This window comes from Lutra lutra, chromosome 1, assembly GCF_902655055.1.
Source record: "Lutra lutra chromosome 1, mLutLut1.2, whole genome shotgun sequence".
In the NCBI taxonomy this organism is placed as follows: Eukaryota; Metazoa; Chordata; class Mammalia; order Carnivora; family Mustelidae; genus Lutra; species Lutra lutra.
In genome coordinates, this window is record NC_062278.1 from 197,659,052 (window position 1) to 197,682,355 (window position 23,304).

The following is a 23,304-nucleotide window of genomic DNA, read 5'->3' on the forward strand; positions in this document are numbered from 1 at the left end:
AATTTTATTAATAATAAGAACTGAGATTTGTCTAGGATTTTTGCAGTATGTCATGTATTTCTCCTCCTGCCTAACTCTATGGAGGAGAAATTATCCCTGTTCATAGACTCAGAGATGTTATGTACTTGTTTACCCAGTAACTGACAGAGCTAGACCTAGAATTACAATTTTCTGGCTTCTGTTTTAATACTTACGATACTATATCCCAGGATATACATTATCTTATACATAGAATAAATTTTTATCTGAGAAGTTTGAGTTTTTTAAAAATAAACATTTGAAAAATAATTGCTTTTAGCTTTGCCTTATGAGTGGAGAAATCATTCAGATGTCCCCTCAAATGAGCCTCATCTTTGAAGCAATGGACCTTTCCCAGGCCTCAGTAAGTTCATATTTTAATATAACAGTAGTTTGTGTGTTCGCTTGGTCAGTAAGTATGTTTTATGCATCAGAAGACCAGTTAGGCCCCAGGAATACTAAGATGAACAAGACGTAGTGTATTTAAGGAGGCTAAGAAGCATGCTAATAAATAATCCCACTATACGGCCACACATAAGTAAGAATATGGAGGAGGTGAGTGTCCAAGAAGGGAATGGGAAGAGGACAACCATGGAAAATGTCTGAGTGTTTGATCTGGTTTTGAGGGGTAACACTTCTCTAGTTGGGGCTGGGCATTCCAAATCACAAGACGACATGTAAGGACCTGAAGCCATGACGTGTCTGAGGAACTGTAACTGCAAACATGTCGTCTAATGTATGTGAGGCTGTAGAGGACGACAGGAGCTGGATCATGAAAGGCCGCATAGGTCGTTCAAGGAAGTAATTGATAAGGGCTAGTGGCATAAGAGTAACACTGGAAAAAGAAAACGTCTTTTTTCTCTAGCCAGCCACCGTAAGCCGCTGTGGCATGATTTATTTGGAACCGTCGCAGTTAGGATGGGAACCACTTGTGTCCTCGTGGTTGAATTCCCTGAAAGGACCTTTGCAGGAACCAGATCATCAGGCTCTCCTGAAAGGACTTTTTGACTGGTTGATAAGGCCAGCTTTAAAGCTTCGTAAGAGAAACTGCAAGGTAACACTGTAATTCTCTGACCTGTTCAAGTTTCTTTAGTTTCCATTCAACTTGACATAAGTCTAAAATCACAATAGTAGGATGAATAACTAAAATCAGTTTCCCCTTAGACATTTGGTATACACTTTTTAAAATGGGATGTTTATTGTGACAATCAGTAATTCACATGCAATTTTTTTTTAAATTTTATTTTTTATAAACATATATTTTTATCCCCAGGGGTACAGGTCTGTGAATCGCCAGGTTTACACACTTCACAGCACTCACCATAGCACATACCCTCCCCAATGTCCATAACCCCACCCCCCCTCCCAACCTCCCTCCCCCCATCAGCCCTCTGTTTTGGGGGGTTAAGGGGGTAGGAGAAGAGTAAATTCACATGCAATTTTAAGAATAATAGATCCCATGCACAATTTAACCCAATTTCTCCTGATGGTAACATTTTGCAAGGCTGTATTATATCACAACAAGGATATTGACATTGATACTATCAACTGATCTTATTCAGGCCCCCTTAGTTATGTTTGTACTCAGGTGTATGTGTCTCTCTAGGTTTCATTTTTAAATTTTTAATATTTGATAATTTATAATTTTATATTTTATTTATATATTATTTATATAATTATATATAGCATGATATATAATATATAAAATATATTTATATTTTATAATTTATAATTTTAAATATAAGTACAACTTTGTGCCCTTTACCTGGTGTCTTCCCTTTACCCCCTCCCTACCAAACCTTGTAATCACCATTTTACTCTGGTTCTATGCATTCAACTTTCAGATTCTGCATATAAGTGACATCATGCAATTTTTTCCTTTCTGTATCTGACTTTTTTCACTTATCATAACGTCTTAAAGTTCATCCATGTTGTTACAAATAACAGGATCTCTCTTTTATTTTTAAGTCTGAATAACATTCCATTATAGGTATTTATAGAACAATTTCTTTATCCATTCGTCCATCAACAGTTTGTGCCCATATCTTGGCTCTTGGGAATAATGCATGGGCGTGCAGGTATATCTTTGAGGTACTGATTTCATGTCCTGAAGAGGGATTGCTGGATCACTAAGTAGTTCTATCATTAGTCTTTTTGAGGATGTTCCACACTGTTTTCCACAGTGGCTGTACCAGTTTACTTTCCCACCAACAGCACACAAGGGTTCTCTTTGGCCCACATCCTCACCAAGATTTGTCACCTTTCATCTTTATAATCTTCCTAACAGGTGTGAAGTGATATTTGGTTTTGATTTGCATTTCTCTGATGATTAGTGATGTTGAATGCCTTCCTTATACACCTATTAGCCCCTTGTATGTCTTCTCTAGAAAAAGTGTCTGGTTAGGTCCTTTGCGAATTTTTAAATTCGATAGTTTGTTTTTTTGGCTATTAAATTATGTGAGTTCCTTATATATTTTGAATATTAACCCCTTATGAGATATATGGTTTGCACATATTTTCCATCAATTTTTAGGCTGCCTTTTCATTTTGTTGATCATTTCCCTTGCTGTGTAGGAACTTTTAGTTTGATATAGTCCCACTTTATTTTTGCTTTTGTTGTCTGAGTTTTTGTCCTATCCAAAAAAATTATTACCAAGGTCGATGTTTAGGAGCTTTCCCCCCACATTTTCTTCAGGGATTTTTATGGTTTCAGATTTTACATTTAAGTCTTGAACCCGTTTTGAGTTGATTTTGGTGTATGGAGTAAAATAAAGGTCCAGTTACATTCTTTTACATATATCTATCCAATTTTCCCAATACTATTTATTGAAGAGACCGTCTTTTTCTCATTGTGTACTTTTTTTTTTAAGGTTTATTTATTTACTTCAAAGAGAGAATGTGTGCCTGAAAGGGGGAGGGTCAGGGGAGAGAGAGCGTGTAGCTTCAGCAGCCTCCTTGCTGCTCATGGAGCCCCTCACAGGGCTCGATATCATGAACTATGAGATCATGACTTGAGCCAAAACCAAGAGTTGGACACTCCAGTGACTCAGCCACCCAGGTGCACCCCCTGCCACCTGTTGTGTGTTCTTGTTCTTGTTGAAGATCAGTTGACTTTATATGCTTGGATTTATTTTGGATTTTTTATTCTGCTTCATTGGTTTTTATGTCTATTTTTATGCCAGTAACATACTGTTTTTATTACTGGAGCTTTGTAATATAATTTCAAACTAGGACATGTGATACTTTCAATTCTGTTCATAAGATTATTTTGGCTATTCGGAGTCTTTTGTGGTTCCACACAAATTTTAGATTTTTATTTTTGAAAAAAATGCCATTGGAATTTCAATAGGGATTGCATTGAATTTGTAGATCACTTTAGGTACTATGGGCATTTTAACAATGTTAATTTTTCCAAGCTGTAAACACAGGATGTTTTTCCATTTATTTGTGTGTTCAATTTCTTTCAATAATGTTTTATAGTTTTCAATATACAGGTCTTTCATCTTCTTGGTTAAGTTTATGCCTAAGTATTTTATTCTTTTTGATGCGATCATAAATGGGATTGTTTTCTTGATTCCCTCTTCAGATAGATCATTGTTGGTGTAAACAAATGCAATTGACTTTTGTATTTTTTTTTTTAAGGTTTTACTTACTTATTTGATGGGGAGGGAGACAGAGAGGGAACACAAGCAAAGGGAGTGGGAGGAGGAGCAGCAGGCTTCTCCCTGAGCAGGGAGCCTGATGTGGGACTCGATCCCAGTATCTTGGGATCATGACCTGAGTCAAAGGCAGAAGCTTAACTGACTGAGCCACCCAGGCACCCTCTGTATGTTGGTTTTGTACTCTGTAACTTTACTGAGTTTGTTTGTTCTAAAAGGTATTTGTTATGCCCCAATAATGGGTCCGTGATTAAAGGAGCGAGACTGATACAAAGCGAAGGTCAAGCAAAGCTTTATTTTGCGCCAAGCATCAAGAATCTAACCGAACGTTCGGGGCCTCACCTCTTATAATAGAGGGCGACCCTTCTCTGTTTCACAGTCTAGCTTTTAAGGGCAAAGGCCATGAGGTCGGGCCTGGCCACGCACAGGTGGTCAATGAGATTATAACACAGGAAACTCCACAGTGATGCTAGGTGACCAATTGGGTTACAGTTTACCCTAGTAGACATTTGAACCAGCCATTACACCTTGATTGGGATTGGTGCCCAAAGGGCGGGGCCCATACTCCTTGGTAACCAGGGAGACAGTATGCATCCCTCCACTGATCGGATGCCTCCACCTGGCCTGACCCACCTTTGTATCTGGGCTTTGTTACCTGAAGCTGGTTTCAGGGACTGGGGGAAGGGGAGCAGGACAGTTTCTAAATAGGTCCTTACAGTATTTATTTATTTTTTGCATGAAATCTTTAGGGATTTCTACATATAGGATCATGTCATCTGCAAATAGAAATCATTTTACTTCTTTTTTTATTTGGTTGCCTTTTATTTCTTTTCTGATTGCTCTACTTAGTACTTCTTGCTGAAAAGAAGTGGTGAGAGTATGCATCCTTGCCTCATACCAAATCTTAGAGGAAGAGCTTTCAGTTTTACCCCATGGATTATGATTTTAGTTGTGGGCTTTTCATAAATGTCCTCTATTTTATTGCATAGATTTCCCTTTATATCTATTTTGTTGAGTTTTTTAATTTTTTTTATTTTATTTGTCAGAGAGCGCACAAGCAGGGGAAGTGGTAGGCAGAGGGAGAAGCAGACTCCTGGCTGAGCAAGGAGGCCAATTCGACTAGATCCAAAGACCCTGGGATCATGACCTGAGTCGTAGGCAGACTCTTAACCAATTGAGCCATCCAAGCAACTCTTTTTTTTTTTTAATATTTATTTCAAATTAGCCATTCTTTTTTTTTTTTTTAAAGATTTTTATTTATTTATTTGGCAGACAGAGATCCGAAGTAGACAGAGAGGCAGGCAGAGAGAGAGAGAGGAGGGAAGCATGCTCCCCGCTGAGCAGAGAGCCCGATGCAGGGCTCGATCCCAGGACCTTGAGATCATGACCTGAGCTGAAGGCAGAGGCTTTAACCCACTGAGCCACCCAGGCGCCCCCAGGCAACTCTTGTTGAGAGTTTTTTTTTTTTTTTTTTTTTAATCACAAATGGTGGTTGAACTTTGTTAAATACTTTTCCTGAATTTATGAGATGATCATGTGATTTTTGTCTTTCATTTTGTTAATGTGTATAACACATTGATTAACTTGCATATCCCTTGTGTCCCAGGGATAAATCCCACTTGGTTATGGTATATAATCTTTTTGGTGAATTGAATTCAGTTTGCTAGTATTTTACTGAGGATTTTTGCGTCTATATGCTTCAGAGATATTGGCTTATAATTTTCTGTTTTTGTGATGTCTTTATCTGGTTTTGGTATGAGGGTGATTCTAGCCTGAAAAATGAGCTTAGAAGTATTTCCTCCACTTCTATTTTTTGGACGAGGTTTTTTTTTTTTTTTTTTTTTTTAATTTTTACTTATTTATGTGAGAGAGAGAGACTGCGAGAGAATGAGCAGGGTGAGCAGGGAGCCCAGTGTGGGACTCGATTCTGGGACTGCGGGATCATGACCTGGGCTGAAGGCAGACAGTTAACCCACTGAGCCACCCAGGTGCCCATAGTTTTTGGAAGAGTTTAAGAAGAATTGGTATTAATTCTTTGAATGTTTGGTAGAATTCAGCTCTGAGGTCATCTGGACTTTTCTCTGGGAAGTTTTTGATTACTACTTCAGTCTATCAGGCTCTTTTTCTATCCCTTCACTTTCAGCCTCTTGTTACTTCTAGACAGCATACAATGGAATCTTGGTTTTCCATCTATTCGGCTATTCAGCTACTCTTTTTATTGGGGAATTTAAGATGCTCACATTTAAAGTAATTTTGATAGGGAAGGATTTACTATTGCAACTTTGTTAACTGTTTTCTGTTTGTCTTTTGGTTTTTGGTCCTTCTTTTCTCTCTTGATGCCTTCTTTTGTGTTTCATTATTTTGTTTTTGTATTGATAGGTTTTGATTCTTTCTTTTGTGTGATTTCTATAGGTATTTTCTTAGTGGTTACTAAGGGGCTTATGTAAAGTATCTTAGAGTTAGAACAGTCTATTTTAAGCTAATAACTTCATTTGTATACCAGAACTCTCTACTTTTACCTCGGGTCCCCTCCACATCATATGCTATTGATGTCAGAGTAACATTGATTTGGATTATGTATCCATTAACATAATTTATTGTAGCTTTAATACTTTTAGCTTTTAGGGGCTCCTGGCTGGCTCAGTGGGTTAAGCCTCTGCCTTCGGCTCAGGCCATGTACCCAGGGTCCTGGGATCAAGCCCCACATTGGGCTCTCTGCTCAGCAGGGAGCCTGCTTTCCCTCTTCTCTCTGCCTGCCTGTCTGCCTGCTTGTGATCTCTGTCTGTCAAATAAATAAATAAAATCTTAAAAAAAAAATACTTTTAGCTTTTATCTTTTATAGCAGAATTAAAAGTGATTTACCCACCACCATTATAGTCATATTCACCTTTGGTTTTCTATTGCTTAAGTTGTACCTGAATAAACTGAGAGGTAAAATGAGTGCCTGTTGAACTCTTTGGATAAAACTATGGTAACTAAAGCTTTAAAATTCCCAATCATTTTCCATATCTTAAAAGTATTTTAAATATGTGGCTTTTAAAATTGACATGTATTTTTAGTAGTTTAGGAGAAAACTTTATATATTAGTTACTTAGGACTTTTATAACAAATTACCACAAACCTGGTGATTTGAAGCAACAGAAATTTATTCTGTCATAGTCCTGAGGCTACAAGTCTGAAATCAAGATGTTGGCAGGGCCAAGCTTCCTCTGAAAGCTCTAAGGGGGAATCTTTTCCTACGTCTCCCAGCTTTGGCCTCTAGGCATTCCTTGCCTACTGTCTGTGTTAACTCCCATCTCTTCCTTCAAGCTCACCTGGCCTCTACTCTGTCCCTTCACTGTGTGATTCCTAAAAGGATTTAGGGTCAGATATTTCAGAATGATCTCCTCATCTTGAGATCTTTAACTACATCTTCCAAGACCCCTTTTCCAAATAGGATCACGTTCATGAGTTCCTGGGATATGACATGGTCCTCTCTTTTTGAGGACCACCTTTCAAGCCCCTTCACATGTACACACACACATTCACACACATTAGTCACTTATGTATAAGTATATTGATATTGGTAAGGGAAAAGGGCTATTCAGTAGATTTTTTTCACCCCAAAATATTATTTTAGAGATTGGAAAAATATTCACATAAGAAAAAATGAATTCCACTTCATGAAAATTTTGTACAGTGTCTTCAGAGAGAAAATATAAAGTCATTTTTCAATTTTTCCATTTTAAAACTAATGTGTTGCAAATAATAGAAAATAGGCTCCATCTTTTTTTTAAACCATCTTTCTGATGAGTGATGGATTTTCTTCTCATAATTTATTCCCATATTTTTCACATCTAGTTAGTCCCCAGCATCTATTGACTTTTTCCTCCTTGCTAACTTTTGTCTGTCCTCTTCTCCTCTCCATCCAGGTTCCTCTGACCACCCCTCCTTCCTCTTATGATAGCCTCAGTTCTGACCTTTGTAATTTCCTACCTGAATCAACATAATAGAGCTGTTCTAGTCTAGTCTACATCTTCTACCAGAATTATGATTCCAAAATACAAATTCATTCCATTAACTTCATTTTCTGACTTATTTTACTTAGCATAATACCCTGTAGGTCCGTCCAAGTTGTTGAGAATGGCAAGATCTTTCTTTTTTTAAGGCTGAATAACATTCCATTGTATATATACACCATACTTCTTCATTCATCTATCGATGGGCACTTGGGTTGCTTACATATCTTGCCTATCGTGAATAATGCTGCAATGTACAGGTGTGCTTATATACTTTTGAATTTGTGTTTTAATTTTCTCTGGGTAAATACCCAGAAGTGGAATTACTGGATCACATGGGACTCCTATTTTCAATTTTTTCCAAGAGCCTCCATGCTGTTTTCCAGAGTGGTTACACCATTTGTATTCCCACCAACAGTGCACAGGTGTTCCCTTTTCTCCACATCCTCACCCACACTTGTCATTTTTTATGAAATATTTTTTTTTTGTTCTCCAAAGAAAATGAAAGTAAAGTATCTTACTCTTTTCACTTTGCAGGAACTGATTCCTACAAGCGATAGCAATGCAGTTGTATCTCTCACACGCCTATTCGAAGTATTACTCTGTAATGTCCTGGAAAATGATCCTACAAGCAAGCATATTCGTGTTTGGATTATGGTAGGTTTTATACTTAATATGATTTTTATTTGCAGAATAAAATTTGCCTCTGGAAATGATCATTGCATTGAGGAAGACATAAGATCCAGAGCTGTTTTTTGGTGAGCACCAAAGGAATAGCTGAAGACATTGAAGTAGCCCTGACCTGGTATTCTGACTTAAAATACATTTTAAGGAAAGTAAAATATGTGCAAATGAACCCAAATAGTTTTCTTATTTATGAAAGATCATAATTTGATAAACAATAAGGTGACTTAATATTAATCCATTAACAACTTCAGGTGAATTGATTTTGTCTTAAGTTTAAGTCATGATGTAGGCTGCTAAAAGCTGGTTGTAAGAGACCCAGAACCAGGCATCCAACCAGCTGGGTGGAGCATTGCCAGCAGGGTTCATAGAACACATCGCTAGATGGGGAGTTAGGGCTTCAGGTAGCTAATGTCTAGAGGTCAGAGAAGACCACAGAACAGGACTCTAAGGGAGCCAGAGGATAGAGTATTTGGTTCTCTTCCCTGGTCTGTGCTTCTTTCCCATTTGCTACCTTATTCAGAAATACCTTCGTCTTCTTTACTGAGTCTACCTTATCTTCTACTCTGTGTTGATAGTGGTGCCCTCCCAGTGCTTCCCCTTCACCTTGTCACCACAGAAAGTCCTCTCCCTCAGACACCTCACATTCCAGGGTTCCCTGCTGATCATCACCACCTTTCCTCCTCCCTTTTCACCGTTATTAGAAGAAATTGAACAGACATGTTTGAAGCATAGTTTATTTATTTTTCTTTTTCTCCCAAAGTTTGGAACTGCCTGTCACAGAACTAGTTTTTAATATTGTTCCATACCTATCTGTGTTACCTATTTGTAAAATAAAAGCATTTTAGGAATAGTTCACTTTTATAACCTTCATGTTATATCTGTATCTGTATATAGAGAGATAGACCTATATATACGACCTTCATGTTATATCTGTGTCTATATCTCTATCCATATAAAGTTTCATCCTATTGGTAAGCCTAAACTCCCTTAATTTTTTAAATGGTTCAGAATTACTTTTAAAGACTAATATAAATTGATAACTGGTTAAAAAGTTTCTCTTAAAATATATTTGAGGGGCTCCTGGCAGGCTCAGTCAGTAGAGCATGTGACCCTTGATCTCAGGATCATGAATTCAAGTCCCACATTGGGTAAGAAGTTATTTAAAAGAAAAACAAAATATATATTTGATGATGGTGTGTGTGTGTGTGTGTGTGTGTGCGCGCGCGCGCGCATGTATGTGTGTATTTGAAAGACTTTTTAAACAGGATAAAGCACGTACCTAGAGTAAAATTCAAAAGCTGAAAGTAGGCTTTCTATCCGTATCAATGCTGTAGCCACCCTCAAGGAAACCACTGTTATCAGTGCCTTAGGTAGCCTGCTAGAGGTATTGGATCCATTCTCTTCTTTAATACATTTTTATACATGAGCGTACTACACATACTGATTTGCATCTTTTTTTGCAGTATATCTTGGAGATTGTTCCGTACTCATATGCTTACTGAGTTACTCGTTTAAACAGCTGCCATGTAGTCCAGAATACACAACGTAATCTTATCAAACAGACCCCAGTTGAAAACAGTTGCTTCTTATTTTTGGCTGCACAGACAGTGCTGCAGTGAATGTTCTTGTACATACATCATTTTGGCAGGTGGGAATATATTTAAGGGTAAACTCCTTAAAGAGGAATTCCTAAATCATTTGATACGGGCATGTTATGTTTTTATTTATTTATTTAATTAAAAAAGATTTTATTTATTTATTTGACAGAGAGAGAGAGAGATCACAAGTAGTCAGAGAGGCAGGCAGAGTGAGGAACAGGTGGAGAGAGAGAGAAACAGGCTCCCCGCTGAGCAGAGAGCCTGATGCGGGGCTCGATCCCAGGACCCTGAGACCATGACCTGATCCGAAGGCAGAGGCTTAACCCACTGAGCCCCCAGGCGCCCCTATTTATTTATTTTTAAGTAGACTCCACACCCAGCATGGAGCCCAACATGGGGCTTGAACTCACAACCCTGAGATCAAGACCTGAGCCGAGATCAAGAGGCAGATGCCTGACCAACTGAGCCATCCAGGGGCCCTGCTATGGGCATTTTACATTTAGATAGATAATGCCAGAGAAATAATTCTGTGACTTAGCTGTGCTCCATTCCACTTGCATACCTGGCCTTTTCCAAATATGTTAACCAGGCCCCCTTAATATGTTAAATTTTAATTTGTTAAAAATTTCTTCTAAATAATTAGTTTAAATTAAACTTTTCTTTTTAACCAATAGGCTAGCTTTATGTTTTCTTTGATTTGGTCCATTGGAGCAAGTTGTGATACAAATGGTCGGTTCGTTTTTGATACTTTCCTACGGTCAATCATACAGGGAAGAGACGGATACAACCCAGTGCCTGACTCTGTGGGTAAATGGGAGTGCCAGTTTGATGAAAAAGGTCTGGTTTATGACTACATGTATGAGGTATGATATAAAATGTTTGTTATGATAAGTTCTAAAACTCCAAGTATTGGCTCTAAAGGCAGATCTGGGTTCCCATCCTAGTGATGTTTTGACCTCTGTGGTTGGCGTTTTTGTCCTTCTCTTTAGTTTCTCCACCTTTAACTTGTGGACCATGTAGATAAACTTTCTTTAGGGCTATTTTACAGTTTATAGATTTAAATTAAATCTATTTTCTCCACTTTAAAAAATTCACAAAAAGATTCTTTTAAACAGCAGGCATCTGAATAATCATTTGATTCATGCAAATTTTACTTCACAGAGACATGAGATCTGTAGAGAGCCTTAAGTACAACTTAACCTAAATCTCAGGATTTACAGATAAAGAGGCAAGCCTAGGAAGGCAAGTGGTTAGCAGAACCAGGACCTTGAATCTAGCTCTCTTGACTACCAGTGTAGGAATCTTTCCCAACACCATGCTGATACAGAATTTTAAAAATATGACCAGAAAGAGTTTCATCCTCATTAGTCACAGTGGGAAGTCAATAAAATCATCTCTAAAACCAAAAAATCAGGAGGCAATAACATAAGCATATCTTTGAGTTGGGGATGAATCCCCAAATGTCCAGCTTAAAGAGGTAAAAATGTAGTGGCTGGTGAAGAGAAAATGAGAGTGGGAAACTGTTTTTCTCAGCCTCTTTAAAAGTTCTGACTCTAAAATATGTGCATATGTGGCAGAAATGAAAGCTAAAACTTAAAAAATTAAGAATATGAATTACTAAAAAAACATGCAAAACTACCACCATCCAGACACATTCCATATACATGTACAATTTGCCAGGAAATAGGAAAATTCTTTGATGTCAGCCATTACACTGAAGCAGAGGGAAAATTAATCCAAAGAAAATTTTTTGTTTCTTAAATTGGGTGGTGGGTTCATGGGTACTTATTTATCTACTTTAAGACTATAAAATGTTATATACATTATTTTAGGTGAATCATTACTACAAGATTTTATTATTATGATAAACTAAGGTTTTGAAAAGCAAATATGATATCAGTATGTTAGCCTTTCTGATATCAAGTGCATTGTTATATTTTAAAATTTATGTTCTCTTGTAGTTGAAAAACCGAGGACGCTGGCTCCATTGGAATGAATTAATTAAAAGTACTAATTTAGGAGAAAAACTTGTCAAGATTCAAGATATCATAGTCCCTACAATGGACACAATTAGATATACATTTCTAATGGATTTGAGTATTACCTATGCAAAGTAAGAAACTGTGTAATGGACATGCATTTTAAATATAACCGTGCCTTTCTAATAGCATCATAGGATTTCTTTCTTTCTTTCCTTTCTTTCTTTCTTTTTTTTTTTTTAAGAGAGGGAGAGAGTGGGAGAAAGGGGTAGAGGGAGAGAGAATCCCAAGGAGGCAGCATAGAGCCTGATGTGGGGCTCGATCTCACAAACCTGAGATCATAACCTGAGCCAAAATCAAGAGTCCTATCTTTAACCCACTGAGCCACCCAGGTGCCCCAGATCATAGGACTTTTTGAAGTAAACTTGGAGGTCACCTGTTTTCAGATAACAGACCCTGAGGAACTAATTGACATGCCCACAGCGACCTCTGTTACTAGTGGAAAACCTAGAATCCAGATTTTCTATTGCCTACACCAAAAACTTTGGTGTCTTATATTTATTGTATTAGTAACAGCAGACTAAAAGTGTTATTGGTAAATAGGCAAGCATTCTACCTTAAATGTTTTGTATTGCTCCTGAGTATCAACTATGATCCACATTCTCCCATTTAGCGTTTCTCAGGTATGTCCTATGCCAGTTCTTCATAACTTAAGATGAACGTGGAAATCTCAGACTTAGAAGAGCACATCAAAGATGACATGAAACTGATCAAAAGCCTGGCATGTGCTATAGACATAGTCATACCAGCTTTCCTAATAACATTCTTGTAGTTATTTTTCTTTTAAAACATTAGGCATAATTTATCATTAATACTATTTAAGCTAGAGAAACTTATATAATATGCATGAATGTCATGATTGATTTGTTTTTTTTATGAAGAACCTGTTTCTTGGGGTGCCTGGGTGGCTCAGGCGGTTAAGCAGCTGCCTTTGGCTCAGGTCATGAGCCCAGGGGCCTGGGATCAAGCCCTGCATCAACCTCCCTGCTCTTCTCCCTCTCCCTCTGCTGCCCCCACCCCGGTTGTGCTCTCTCATTCTGTCAAATAAGTAATAAATAAATCTTAGAAATAAGAAGAACCTGTTTCTTAGTGAATTTTCTGACAAATTTATCTTGTTTAGTAAAACACACACACATAGGAAAAATAGCTCATGAGGGAATATTATTGTATCCCTATTGTTACATTTTAAAAAAAGCACTTTAAATCCAGTGTAGTTAACATACAGTGTTATATTAGTTTCCCGTGTGCAGTACAGCTATTCAGCAGTTCTGTACATTACTCAGTGCTTATTTGTTACATTTTTGCATTTCGAGGCTAATACTGAAAAGAAAAAGGCAAGGAATGGACTTGCAAATTCTGAGAATTTGCAATGGTTCTGTGCCATGAGCCATTTGCCAGAATAATGCTTTTTAAAAATTAAAAAAAAATTTTTAGAATAATGCTTTTAAATGAATACATACAAATAGTTACAAAAGAAAGGACATATTATTGAAACACATTAAAATATTAAATTTTTCTTCCTTTTTTTTATTGTGTTATGTTAGTCACCATATGGTACATCATTGGTTTTTGATATAGTGTTCCATGATTCATTGTTTGTGTATAACACCCAGTGGTCCATGCAATCTGTGCCCTCCTTAGTACCCACCACTAGGCTCGCCATCCTCCCACCCCGTAGTCTCTCATGGTTCATCTCCCCCTCTGGTTTCCCCCTCCCTTCATTTTTCCCTTCCTTCCCCTAATGTCCTCCATGCTATTCCTTATGTTCTACAAATAAGTGAAACCATATGATAATTGACTTTCTCTGCTTCACTTACTTCACTCAGCATAATCTCCTCCATTTCTGTCCATGCTGATGCAAAAGTTGGGTATTCATCCTTTCTGATGGCTGAGTAATATTCCATTGTGTATATGGTCCACAACTTCTTTATCCATTCTTTCTGTTGAAGGGCACCTTGGCTCTTTCCACAGTTTGGCTGTCGTGGATATTGCTGCTATGAACATTAGGGTGCATGTGCCCCTTTTCACTGCATCTGTATCTTTGGGATAAATACCTAGTAGTGCAGTTTCTGGGTCATAGGGTAGCTCTATTTTTAACTTTTTGAGGAACCTCCACACTGTTTTCCAAAGTGGCTGTACCAACTTGCATTTCCACCATTAATGTTAAGAGGGTTCCCCTTTCTCCACATTCTCTCCAACAATTGTTGTTTCTTACCTTGTCAATTTTTGCTATATTCTAACTGGGGTAAGGTAAGGTATCTCAGTGTGGTTTTGATTTGAATTTCCCTGATGGCTAATGATGTTGAACATTTTTTCATGTGTCTGTTAACCATTTGTATGTCTTTGGAGAAGTGTCTGTTCATGTCTTCTGCCCATTTTTTTGACTTGATTAACAGATTTGAGCTATGGTAGTAATACATATGCTGCTTTACTGACACATTAATACAATCTATCAGTGGGTCTGATGCCTATCGTAATTTCAAAGGAATAATAAGTGTAAGTGATATTTTTGAGATAACTGTAACCATTGTAATATTTAGAATAATGTCTGTGATTTCTATTAATGACAAAGACACAGGTACGATTGATAAAATTGCTCCATTTTAGTTAAGGATAGTGAAAGTAAGTATATAACCCTTTGTCATCCAAGTTCGCAGGTTCTCTGAATTTTTAGAACACTGTCTAAAAATTTCTTCTATTGGTCCCTGGGCCCCCAGTTCAGCATAGTATTTTATTTAAAAATTTTTTTAAATAAATAACTTTCCATAAGGCAACTGTTAATCAGACTGAAACATGTAGGTGAACTTTCAGGGGCCACTGTAGTTCTAAAGAACTTTAATTTTATGTTTGTACTTTAATTATAATTTTTAAAATTAGTATTACCATAATTTGGGTCCCTTAGATGACCTCTGGTGCTCAGTTTTAGCTCCAGTCCTTGTGTTTGTCTTTGTGTATTGGATGATGCCAAGTTATCCATCAAAAGGTCAGTATTACATTTTTAAATCATTAAACAGTATTTCTAAACTGGAATTCCCCCAGAGTTCTGTGAACATAAATTCAGAGGATTTTTTTCCTTTTTAAATTAATTATGATCACTCAAGAATGAGAAGCCCTGCCTTGAGGCCCCACTGAATGGAGAATTCCTTAGAGTTTGCTTCTGGACAAATGATTCTAAAGGCCATTCTAAAATGCTATTTTAGATTCTAAAGTTCTATCAACATGTATACTGTAACTATTAGCTTTAGACTTCACTGTCACCTAGTTTTTGGTCGCTCTGAAACAGCCTAAACTGGTCTTAATGTCATCTTATTTGTCTCTTCTGTACTGCACCCTCTTGCCTCTACCTCCAAATAAAAAGTGTGAATACATCGCTTTTCTGAGGAGACAAACTTTAGCTTTCTTTGCTGTAAAGCAAAGCATGTATTACTTGTTTATGAGTGTTTTTGGAGTATAGAAATGTTACATCTGTCCAGATAATAGTTTGTTACTACTAAAGTCTCAGTAAAAGGAAGCAAAAGTATGTGCCAATTGTCACTTTCACTGGTCTCACATGAAATAACAGTGGTAGATTAAAATGAATCTTTAGATGAAGGTGATTTCATTACTTAAGTTTTCAACAAATTTCATCCTTCTGTAGTAGAAATGGTATTCTGGCTTTTTCTCTTTTTTAATGATATGTTTTTGTTTTCATAAAGGCCATTGCTTTTCGTGGGTCCGACGGGTACAGGAAAATCAGTATATGTGAAGGATAAACTAATGAATCACTTGGAAAAGGACCGGTATTTCCCTTTTTATGTTAATTTCTCTGCACGGACCAGTGCCAACCAGGTTCAGGTTAGTTTAAAGCCAGAAACATGGGTCCATAATTAACTTTTTGGGTTTTTTGCCTTATTTGATTAGTGTTTAAAATTTGTATATTAAATATACAAATTTATATTATATTTTACTTATATTAAATATACAAAGGCAGCTGTGTAAGTCTTCTATAAATTTAAATGAAATTTCAGAACCTTTGTTTTTGGCATTATAAGTAAGTTTTAAGGACAGGGGGCCTGGGTGGCTCAATTGTTAGATGTCTTCCTTCGGCTTGGGTCATGATCCTGGGGTCCTGGAATTGAGCCCCACATCAGGCTCCCTGATCAGCAGGAAGTCTGCTTCTCCCTCTCCCACTCCCCCCTGCTTGTGTTCCCTCTCTTGCTCTGTCTCTCTCCGTCAAATAAATAAATAAATAAAATCTTTAAAAAAAAGTTTTAAGGACAAAAGTTCAAGAGAACATTTAAAAAATCTTATGTTCCCATTTTTATTCATTAAATTCCTGAGTTATAAATTATTTTAAACATATCTATTTAAAAAAAAACAAAGGATAAAAGACACACCAATTAACTAACAATTTCCAAGAGCATGTAATGTTGGAACCACATTCAAGGGAACATTTTTGCATTAATACTGGATTATTGAGCTTTGTCATCCTTTTTTATAAGCCCAAGAAGAAGCCACAGTTGCTTTCTTAACTGGAGAAGAGACTGGGGGGGTGGGTAGAAAAAGAGTGAGAACTTTGAATTGTTCTTCTAGATTCTCCTAGATGATCCTTCAGGACATTTGCTGCTTACTGACTCTGTCCATGAAAGATCTTTCAAGCCATGGACTGTTGTATGACCTTATGTGACAGGAATCATGTGGTTGTTCATGCCCTTCTTTGTGCCAAGTTGAAAGTTCTGCACAAGACCTTTTCTAGTCACTATTATAATCATCCATGCCTAAATTCATGTCCATTCTCACCTGAATTATGGGACTCATTTCTGGTTTTTTAAGCCTATAGAATTCCCTTAATTTCAAAATATGACAAATTTAGATCAGGGCTTTTAGATGTTGAATAAGTTAAAGTTAAAGAGATGTTGGGGTATCCAACGAGGAAAATATTTTGTGTTTGTGTGCAATATAAATATGTATGTATATAATAATTTTTTAAGGAATTTTTTTTATTAGAGCATGTGCATGAGTGCAGGGAGGGGCAGAGGGAGAGGGAGCAGCAGGCTCCCTGCTGAGCAGGGAGCTCAGCATAAGGTTCGATCCCCAGACCCTGGGATCATGATATGAGCTGAAGGCAGACACCCAGGCACCCCTGTATATAACAATTCTGAGTGCATAAAAGGATTTCAATAAATGCTCTTTGATATTGAATAGAAGGTTTGATATCATCCTAAAAATGAGTAAATGTAAACACACACATAATGCTTCCTGACATTATTTCCTTATATAGACTATAAATTCTTTTTCCCTTGGTGTTTAGAATGGCTTTAAACATTCTTCTTCTTTATATTTTAGAATATTATTATGGCTAGACTGGATAAAAGACGCAAAGGAGTTTTTGGACCACCAATGGGAAAGAAGTGTGTAATTTTTATAGATGACATGAATATGCCTGCATTGGAGAAATATGGAGCTCAACCTCCTATTGAATTACTACGACAATTTTTTGACTGTGGGCACTGGTAACTATTTAACTGGAGTTTTAATTAGCCATGCTGAAGTCATTTTTGTTCTCTTTTTCAATTTTGGTTTCTCACATCAAAGTAATACACTTTTTCAAGTTACTGATAGAAGAAAATGGTTATTCAGATTTTCTTATATGGAAATTTTTGGAAGACTTTTCTGTACTTTTTTATGACGCTCTTTCCTGTGAATGTGTGAGTTAGATTACTGGGATGAATAATCCAGTATAAGAAATGAATTTATCCAATAATGGAATAAATTCTTTCCTTTTCAACTATTATTTTCAATCCTTGAAAATAACTTACCGATTACATCTTTCAAAGTATATTCTCCCAGAGCTGAGAATTTGTGGGTAGGCTTCAACCATAATCATAATCAGCATTCTATGTTTCTGCCATTTTAAATTCTCTGTATTTTCTGTGACTATTCGGGAGTACTGTACCCTTGAGATAGCTTGGTTTTGACATCAATTCCATAGATAACTCTTCCTCTCCCTTCATTCCCATTTTTTTAAAAGATTTATTTATTTTAGAGAAAGAATGTATGCATGTGCTGTGAGGGGGGAGAAGTAGAGGGAGAGAATCCTCAACAAGACTCCCTGCTGAGTGCAGAGTCCAGTGCAGGGCCAGATCTCATGACCCAGGAGATCATGACCTAAACCAATATCAAGAGTGGATGCTGAACTGAATGAGCCACCTAGGTGCCCACCCTCCATACCATTGTTATGATGCTGTAGTTAGTTTCCAACATGTAAGACATTGTATCTTTTAGTTAGGATTTAGTAATTCTTCATTTTCTCCTCTTAAATATACTTTTCTACTCCCTAGTATACATGATTTTTTTAATCTAACGTAAGAGTAGACTAATTTTGAAGCTAAGTCATATTTCAGAAATACATTTTTGTTATTACTTCATTTTGTTATTACTTTTGTTATTACTTTGTTATTATACCTGGGACTCCTGCCTTCAGGAGATAACTACTGTTAATAGTATATTCCCTATTCTTTCAAGGTTTTTTTTTCTATGCAAACATATTTTTATTTTAAAAAGTAGACTCCTATTACACAATGTTTTATGACTTATTTGCACTTAAAATTTTTTGAGCACCTGTCCATATTGTTTATCTCATTTTATTGGCTTTTTATTTTTTCATTTTGTCGGCTTCTAATATGATTTAATTGTGTGGATCCTGCCATAATTTACTTAACAAGCTCCCTCTGAAAGTTATTAGGATTGTTGCAAAAAACCAGGTCATATTTTCATACTTCCTGTTAGAGGTACTGGTATAGACTGACTATATAGATTTCTCCCATGTCTTCTGCCCCCTTTTTGTAAGAACTTCAGTGTTAAAAGATGGCCAATCAGTAATAAGCACATTTTTGATCTTAGTGGTTCCAGCTAAATTGAGCCATTTATATATTTCTTACTTTCTTTTTAAAATTTTATTTATTTATTTGAGAGAGGCGGAGGGAGAAGGAGAAGCAGACTTCTTGCTGAGCAGGGGTCTCGACATGAGGCTCAATCCAGGAACCTTGTGATCATGACCTGAGCTGAAGGCAGATGCCCCTATATATTTCTTTCTCATTAAAATTTCTTTCAAGCTTCATTGTGCCCCATTGGATCTCTTTTTAACAAAAGTGTTATAGATACTATTTAGACATTTTTATGTGCTCTGGAGATCTGAGATGTAAAAATAAAATCAGGACTTTGCTGTAAGTAGTATGGCTGTATGATTGTTTTGAACTAGAACAATTATGAGCATAAAAGAGGAGTATTACTAATAATTACTGGAGTAATTATTAGTAATAATAATTACTGGACAAGTCCAGTCAGAATTGTCCTAGGCAAAATGGGACATGTGGTCCACCTACCTATAATCAGCTACAAACAGGAATAATCTCTCATCTATGCTTCTGGATTTGGAGTGAAGAGAACAAGCAGAAAGTCAAGTTGGAAAGAAGTGTAGGAAAGAACGGGAAGGGCAAAAGGAAGGGACATTCTAGATGCCCAGAATTTGAGCAACAGACTCAGTGTTATTGGAAAGAGAAATAAGAGTGCCACTTTATTTTTTTTTAAAGATTTATTTATTTATTTATTTGTCAGAGAGAGAGAGAGGGAGAGAGAGCAAGCACAGGCAGACAGAATGGCAGGCAGAGACAGAGGGAGAAGCAGGCTCCCTAATGAGCAAGGAGCCCGATGTGGGACTCGATCCCAGGACGCTGGGATCATGACCTGAGCCGAAGGCAGCTGCTTAACCAACTGAGCCACCCAGGCGTCCCAAGAGTGCCACTTTAAAAAATGTTCTGTCCAGGGGCACCTGAGTGGCTTAAGCAGTTAAACATCTGACTCTTGATTTCAGGTCGGGTCATGATCTCCGGGTTGTGAGACTGACCCCCACACCTAGTGTGGAACCTGCTTAAGATTCTCTCTCTCCTCTCCTTTCCCCACCCCTCACCCCGTAAAAAAAAATCCCCACCAAAACCGAAAAACGTCCTGTCCCCAGACTGGTGATTGCCTGAGGCAGGGGCTGGGGAGTGGGTAAAATAGGTGAAGGGGGTCAAAAGGTACAAATTTCCAATTCAAAATGAATAAGCCATAGCAATGTAGTGTACAACATGGTGATTACAGTTAATACTATATTGCATATTCAAAAGTATCTAGGAGAGTGAATTTTGAAAGTTCTCATCAGAAGAAAATTTTGTCACTATGTAAGGTGATAGATGTTAAGTGGACTTACTGTGATGATCATTTCACACACAAATATCGAGTCATTATGTTATACACCCAAAACTAATCATACGTCAATTATACCTCAATTAAAAAAAATAAACTTTATTTTAAATTTTTCTACTCTAAGCATTTTCTCAGATTCTTTCTTTTAGAGAAGCTAAAATCAGATTAAGTTTCTAGGCAGTTCTGCAATTCATTCCATCTTATTGGCTTATAACTAATTGCTTTGGAATTTTTATGTGCTTTCAAGGTATGACCTTAAGGACACAAGTAAGATCACCCTAGTTGACATCCAGCTGATTGCTGCCATGGGCCCTCCAGGTGGTGGAAGAAATCCAGTCACTCCCCGGTTTATTCGACATTTCAACATCTGCTCTATTAATACCTTCAGTGATGAAACTATGGTCCGAATCTTCTCATCAATTGTAACATTCTACCTGAGGACTCACGAATTTCCTCCAGAGTACTTCTCAATTGGGAACCAGATTGTCAGTGGGACAATGGAGGTGAGCAAATACTGTGATAGAAAATATTTAAATATATATATATATATATTTTACTATTACACATTTTTCCTGTTTGGTTCTTTTTTGTTTTTTAATCTTTTCCCTTAGCCATTTATTTTAGTCTTCAGTGTCAGAGAAGTTGTTAAGAAGGTGTGAGAACAGAAGATCATGGGCTTTGAAATCAGAGACTCTAACTGGGTTTGAACCTTGACTGCTATTTCCTAGCCATGTCGCCTAGAGAAAGTAATTTGACCTTCCAGAAACTCAGTATTTTAACCATTAAAATGAAAGATAGCACCTATTTCACAGGGTAGTTCCAAGGAAATCCTGTAGAGTCAGTATCTGCCGTACTACGAGGGTTTTCCTAATTGTTAGGTTTCTCTCCTGGTGTTCATTAATTGTCTCTCTCCTTCCATTCTTCATGTTTGTCTTTAAAAAGACAGAGAAAGGGTCTTCTGGCTGGCTCACTTGGTAGAACATGTGACTCTTGATCTTGGGGTCATAAGCTTGAGCCCCACGTTGGGTGTGGAGTCTACGAAAGAAAGGAGGGAAGAAAGAAAGAAAGAAACGAATAAACTTCTGCAGCTTATGAATACATACTTTTTTTTTAAGCCATACCAAATAATTTAGGAGTAGCAGTGAAATTAGAAATAGAGGGGTGAGAACAGAACAAAAGATGGCCCAATGGCTTTGCCTTATTCAGTGTGTGTTATCTGCCAGTGCTTGGATGCCAGAGCCAGCCTCATCACTAATGGTAAAAGGAAAAACTGTATCTAAGGTAAGTGAGTGATGGTGTTACTAAACTGAGCTTTTCTGGAGTCCTTGATGATGGATGAAGTGGGTTCACTGTGGGATCAGTGCCACAAGAAGCACAAAAATTCCTAGACTCATCCCATTGGTTTCTAAGAGCATTGTGTCTGTCTAAAGTGTCCCTCTTGTTCTGTTTGTGCTGTTAAAATAGAGAAAATTTGTGCTGTTAAAATAGAGAAACTATGAGCAAAGTGATAGTACATTCAAGTTATAATACTTATTTTGATACCAGAAAAGTGCTTCTATTTATAAGATATGATTTATGTATTTTGGGTATCGCCTGGAAAAAGAAGGGAGTTGGCCAGGCAGAATGGGATACGGAAAGGATTTTTTTTTCTTTGAAGTATTTGAGACCCACCATGTGGAAGCTATGGGTAGGGGGAGGGGCGATGAATCATAGGACACAGATAAATAAAAAATAATTTCACTTGGGTTTTTTTTTTTTTTTTTTTGCAGGGGGGCTCTATTATAAAAGATTTAATTTACCCTCCTTTAAATATTAAACTTTATTTGGTAAATTCAGCATATAGTAAAATCGTATTTTATTTCTGTATGATAGCCAGTTAAGATGAAGAAGCAGCAAAGAGAAAATAGGAGTGAAGGGAAGGAAGAGAATACATCGATTTGTTTTAAGTCAAGGGTAGTCAAAAGGAAATTGTTTCATCCACCCCTTCATTTGGAATGCTTCTAAATAAGTTATCTTGGTTTCACTTTCTACTAAAGTTTTTGCTGATTACTTAATCCCAGGTCATTCAACTGTAATAACTGGGAGATAAAAGCATTGTCCCTTTTGGGGCTTGGATGGAATCTGGTAATTTTAAGTTCCCTCAACTTCATAATGTCTCTTCTAAACCAAAATAAAAAGCTAAATGTCATGCTAGACTTGGTACTATACAATTTCCCAAACCAATATAATCTGGTAAGTTAATTATTGTATAGAAGATGCTGTTTGTTACATGACTTCGCTTGTTATAATCATTTTATTTTTGCTTTGTTGCTTTTTTCTTATTCAGATATATAAACAATCCATGGAAAATCTTTTGCCCACTCCCACGAAGTCTCATTACACTTTCAACTTGCGGGATTTTTCCCGTGTCATCCAGGGCTGTTTACTGATTGAGAAGGAGGCGGTGCAGAGCAAGCACACCATGATCCGCCTCTTCGTGCATGAGGTTCTCCGCGTGTTTTATGACCGCCTCGTAAATGACCATGATCGATACTGGCTGTTCGATTTAATCAGAGCTGTGGTAAAGGACCATTTTAAAGAATCATTTGATGGTGTCTTTTCACATTTGAGGAAGGAGAACACCCCAGTGAGTATATTTAGTGATTGTAAACAAATTAAAATGGCACAATAGCATGGATTATTACAATCAACTTATCTTTAAAAAAAAATACGGTTGCTTTGTAACAATCATATTTTTTTTTGAACTTTCCTCATTGATAGGTATTTATTTTGAGAAGATTTGTCTTCAGAGGAATTATGTAGGTAATGCAGAAGTTATTTAAAGAATAAAACCATGGGGCACCTGGGTGGCTCAGTCAGTTGAGCAGCCCACTCTTGATTTTGGCTCAGGTCATATTCTCTGGTCCTGAGATCAGCCCCAAGTTGGGCTCTGCCCTCAGTGCAGTTTGCTTGTCTCCCTCCACCCCCCACCCCTCCCACTTGCTCTCGCTGTTGCTCTCTATCTCACTCTCAAATAAATAAATAAAATCTTTTAAAAAAGAGTAAAACCACATATGATAGGGATTAAATGATATAATGA

The 23,304-nt window shown here is 37.1% G+C and overlaps 1 protein-coding gene across 6 annotated transcripts in view; it reads left to right on the forward strand.

Annotated features, from left to right (window-relative positions):
- DNAH12 (dynein axonemal heavy chain 12) overlaps positions 1–23,304 on the forward strand; it is a 224,768-nt gene that overhangs the window by 104,669 nt on the left and 96,795 nt on the right. For all 6 annotated transcript variants that reach the window (XM_047691438.1, XM_047691441.1, XM_047691430.1 and 3 more), the window contains 9 exons: positions 299–382; positions 884–1,072; positions 8,213–8,332; positions 10,635–10,823; positions 11,922–12,073; positions 15,695–15,833; positions 17,325–17,491; positions 20,473–20,728; positions 22,552–22,851. In XM_047691438.1, the coding sequence (XP_047547394.1) occupies positions 299–382; positions 884–1,072; positions 8,213–8,332; positions 10,635–10,823; positions 11,922–12,073; positions 15,695–15,833; positions 17,325–17,491; positions 20,473–20,728; positions 22,552–22,851 (1,596 nt within the window). The remainder of the gene's footprint in view (positions 1–298; positions 383–883; positions 1,073–8,212; positions 8,333–10,634; positions 10,824–11,921; positions 12,074–15,694; positions 15,834–17,324; positions 17,492–20,472; positions 20,729–22,551; positions 22,852–23,304) is intronic.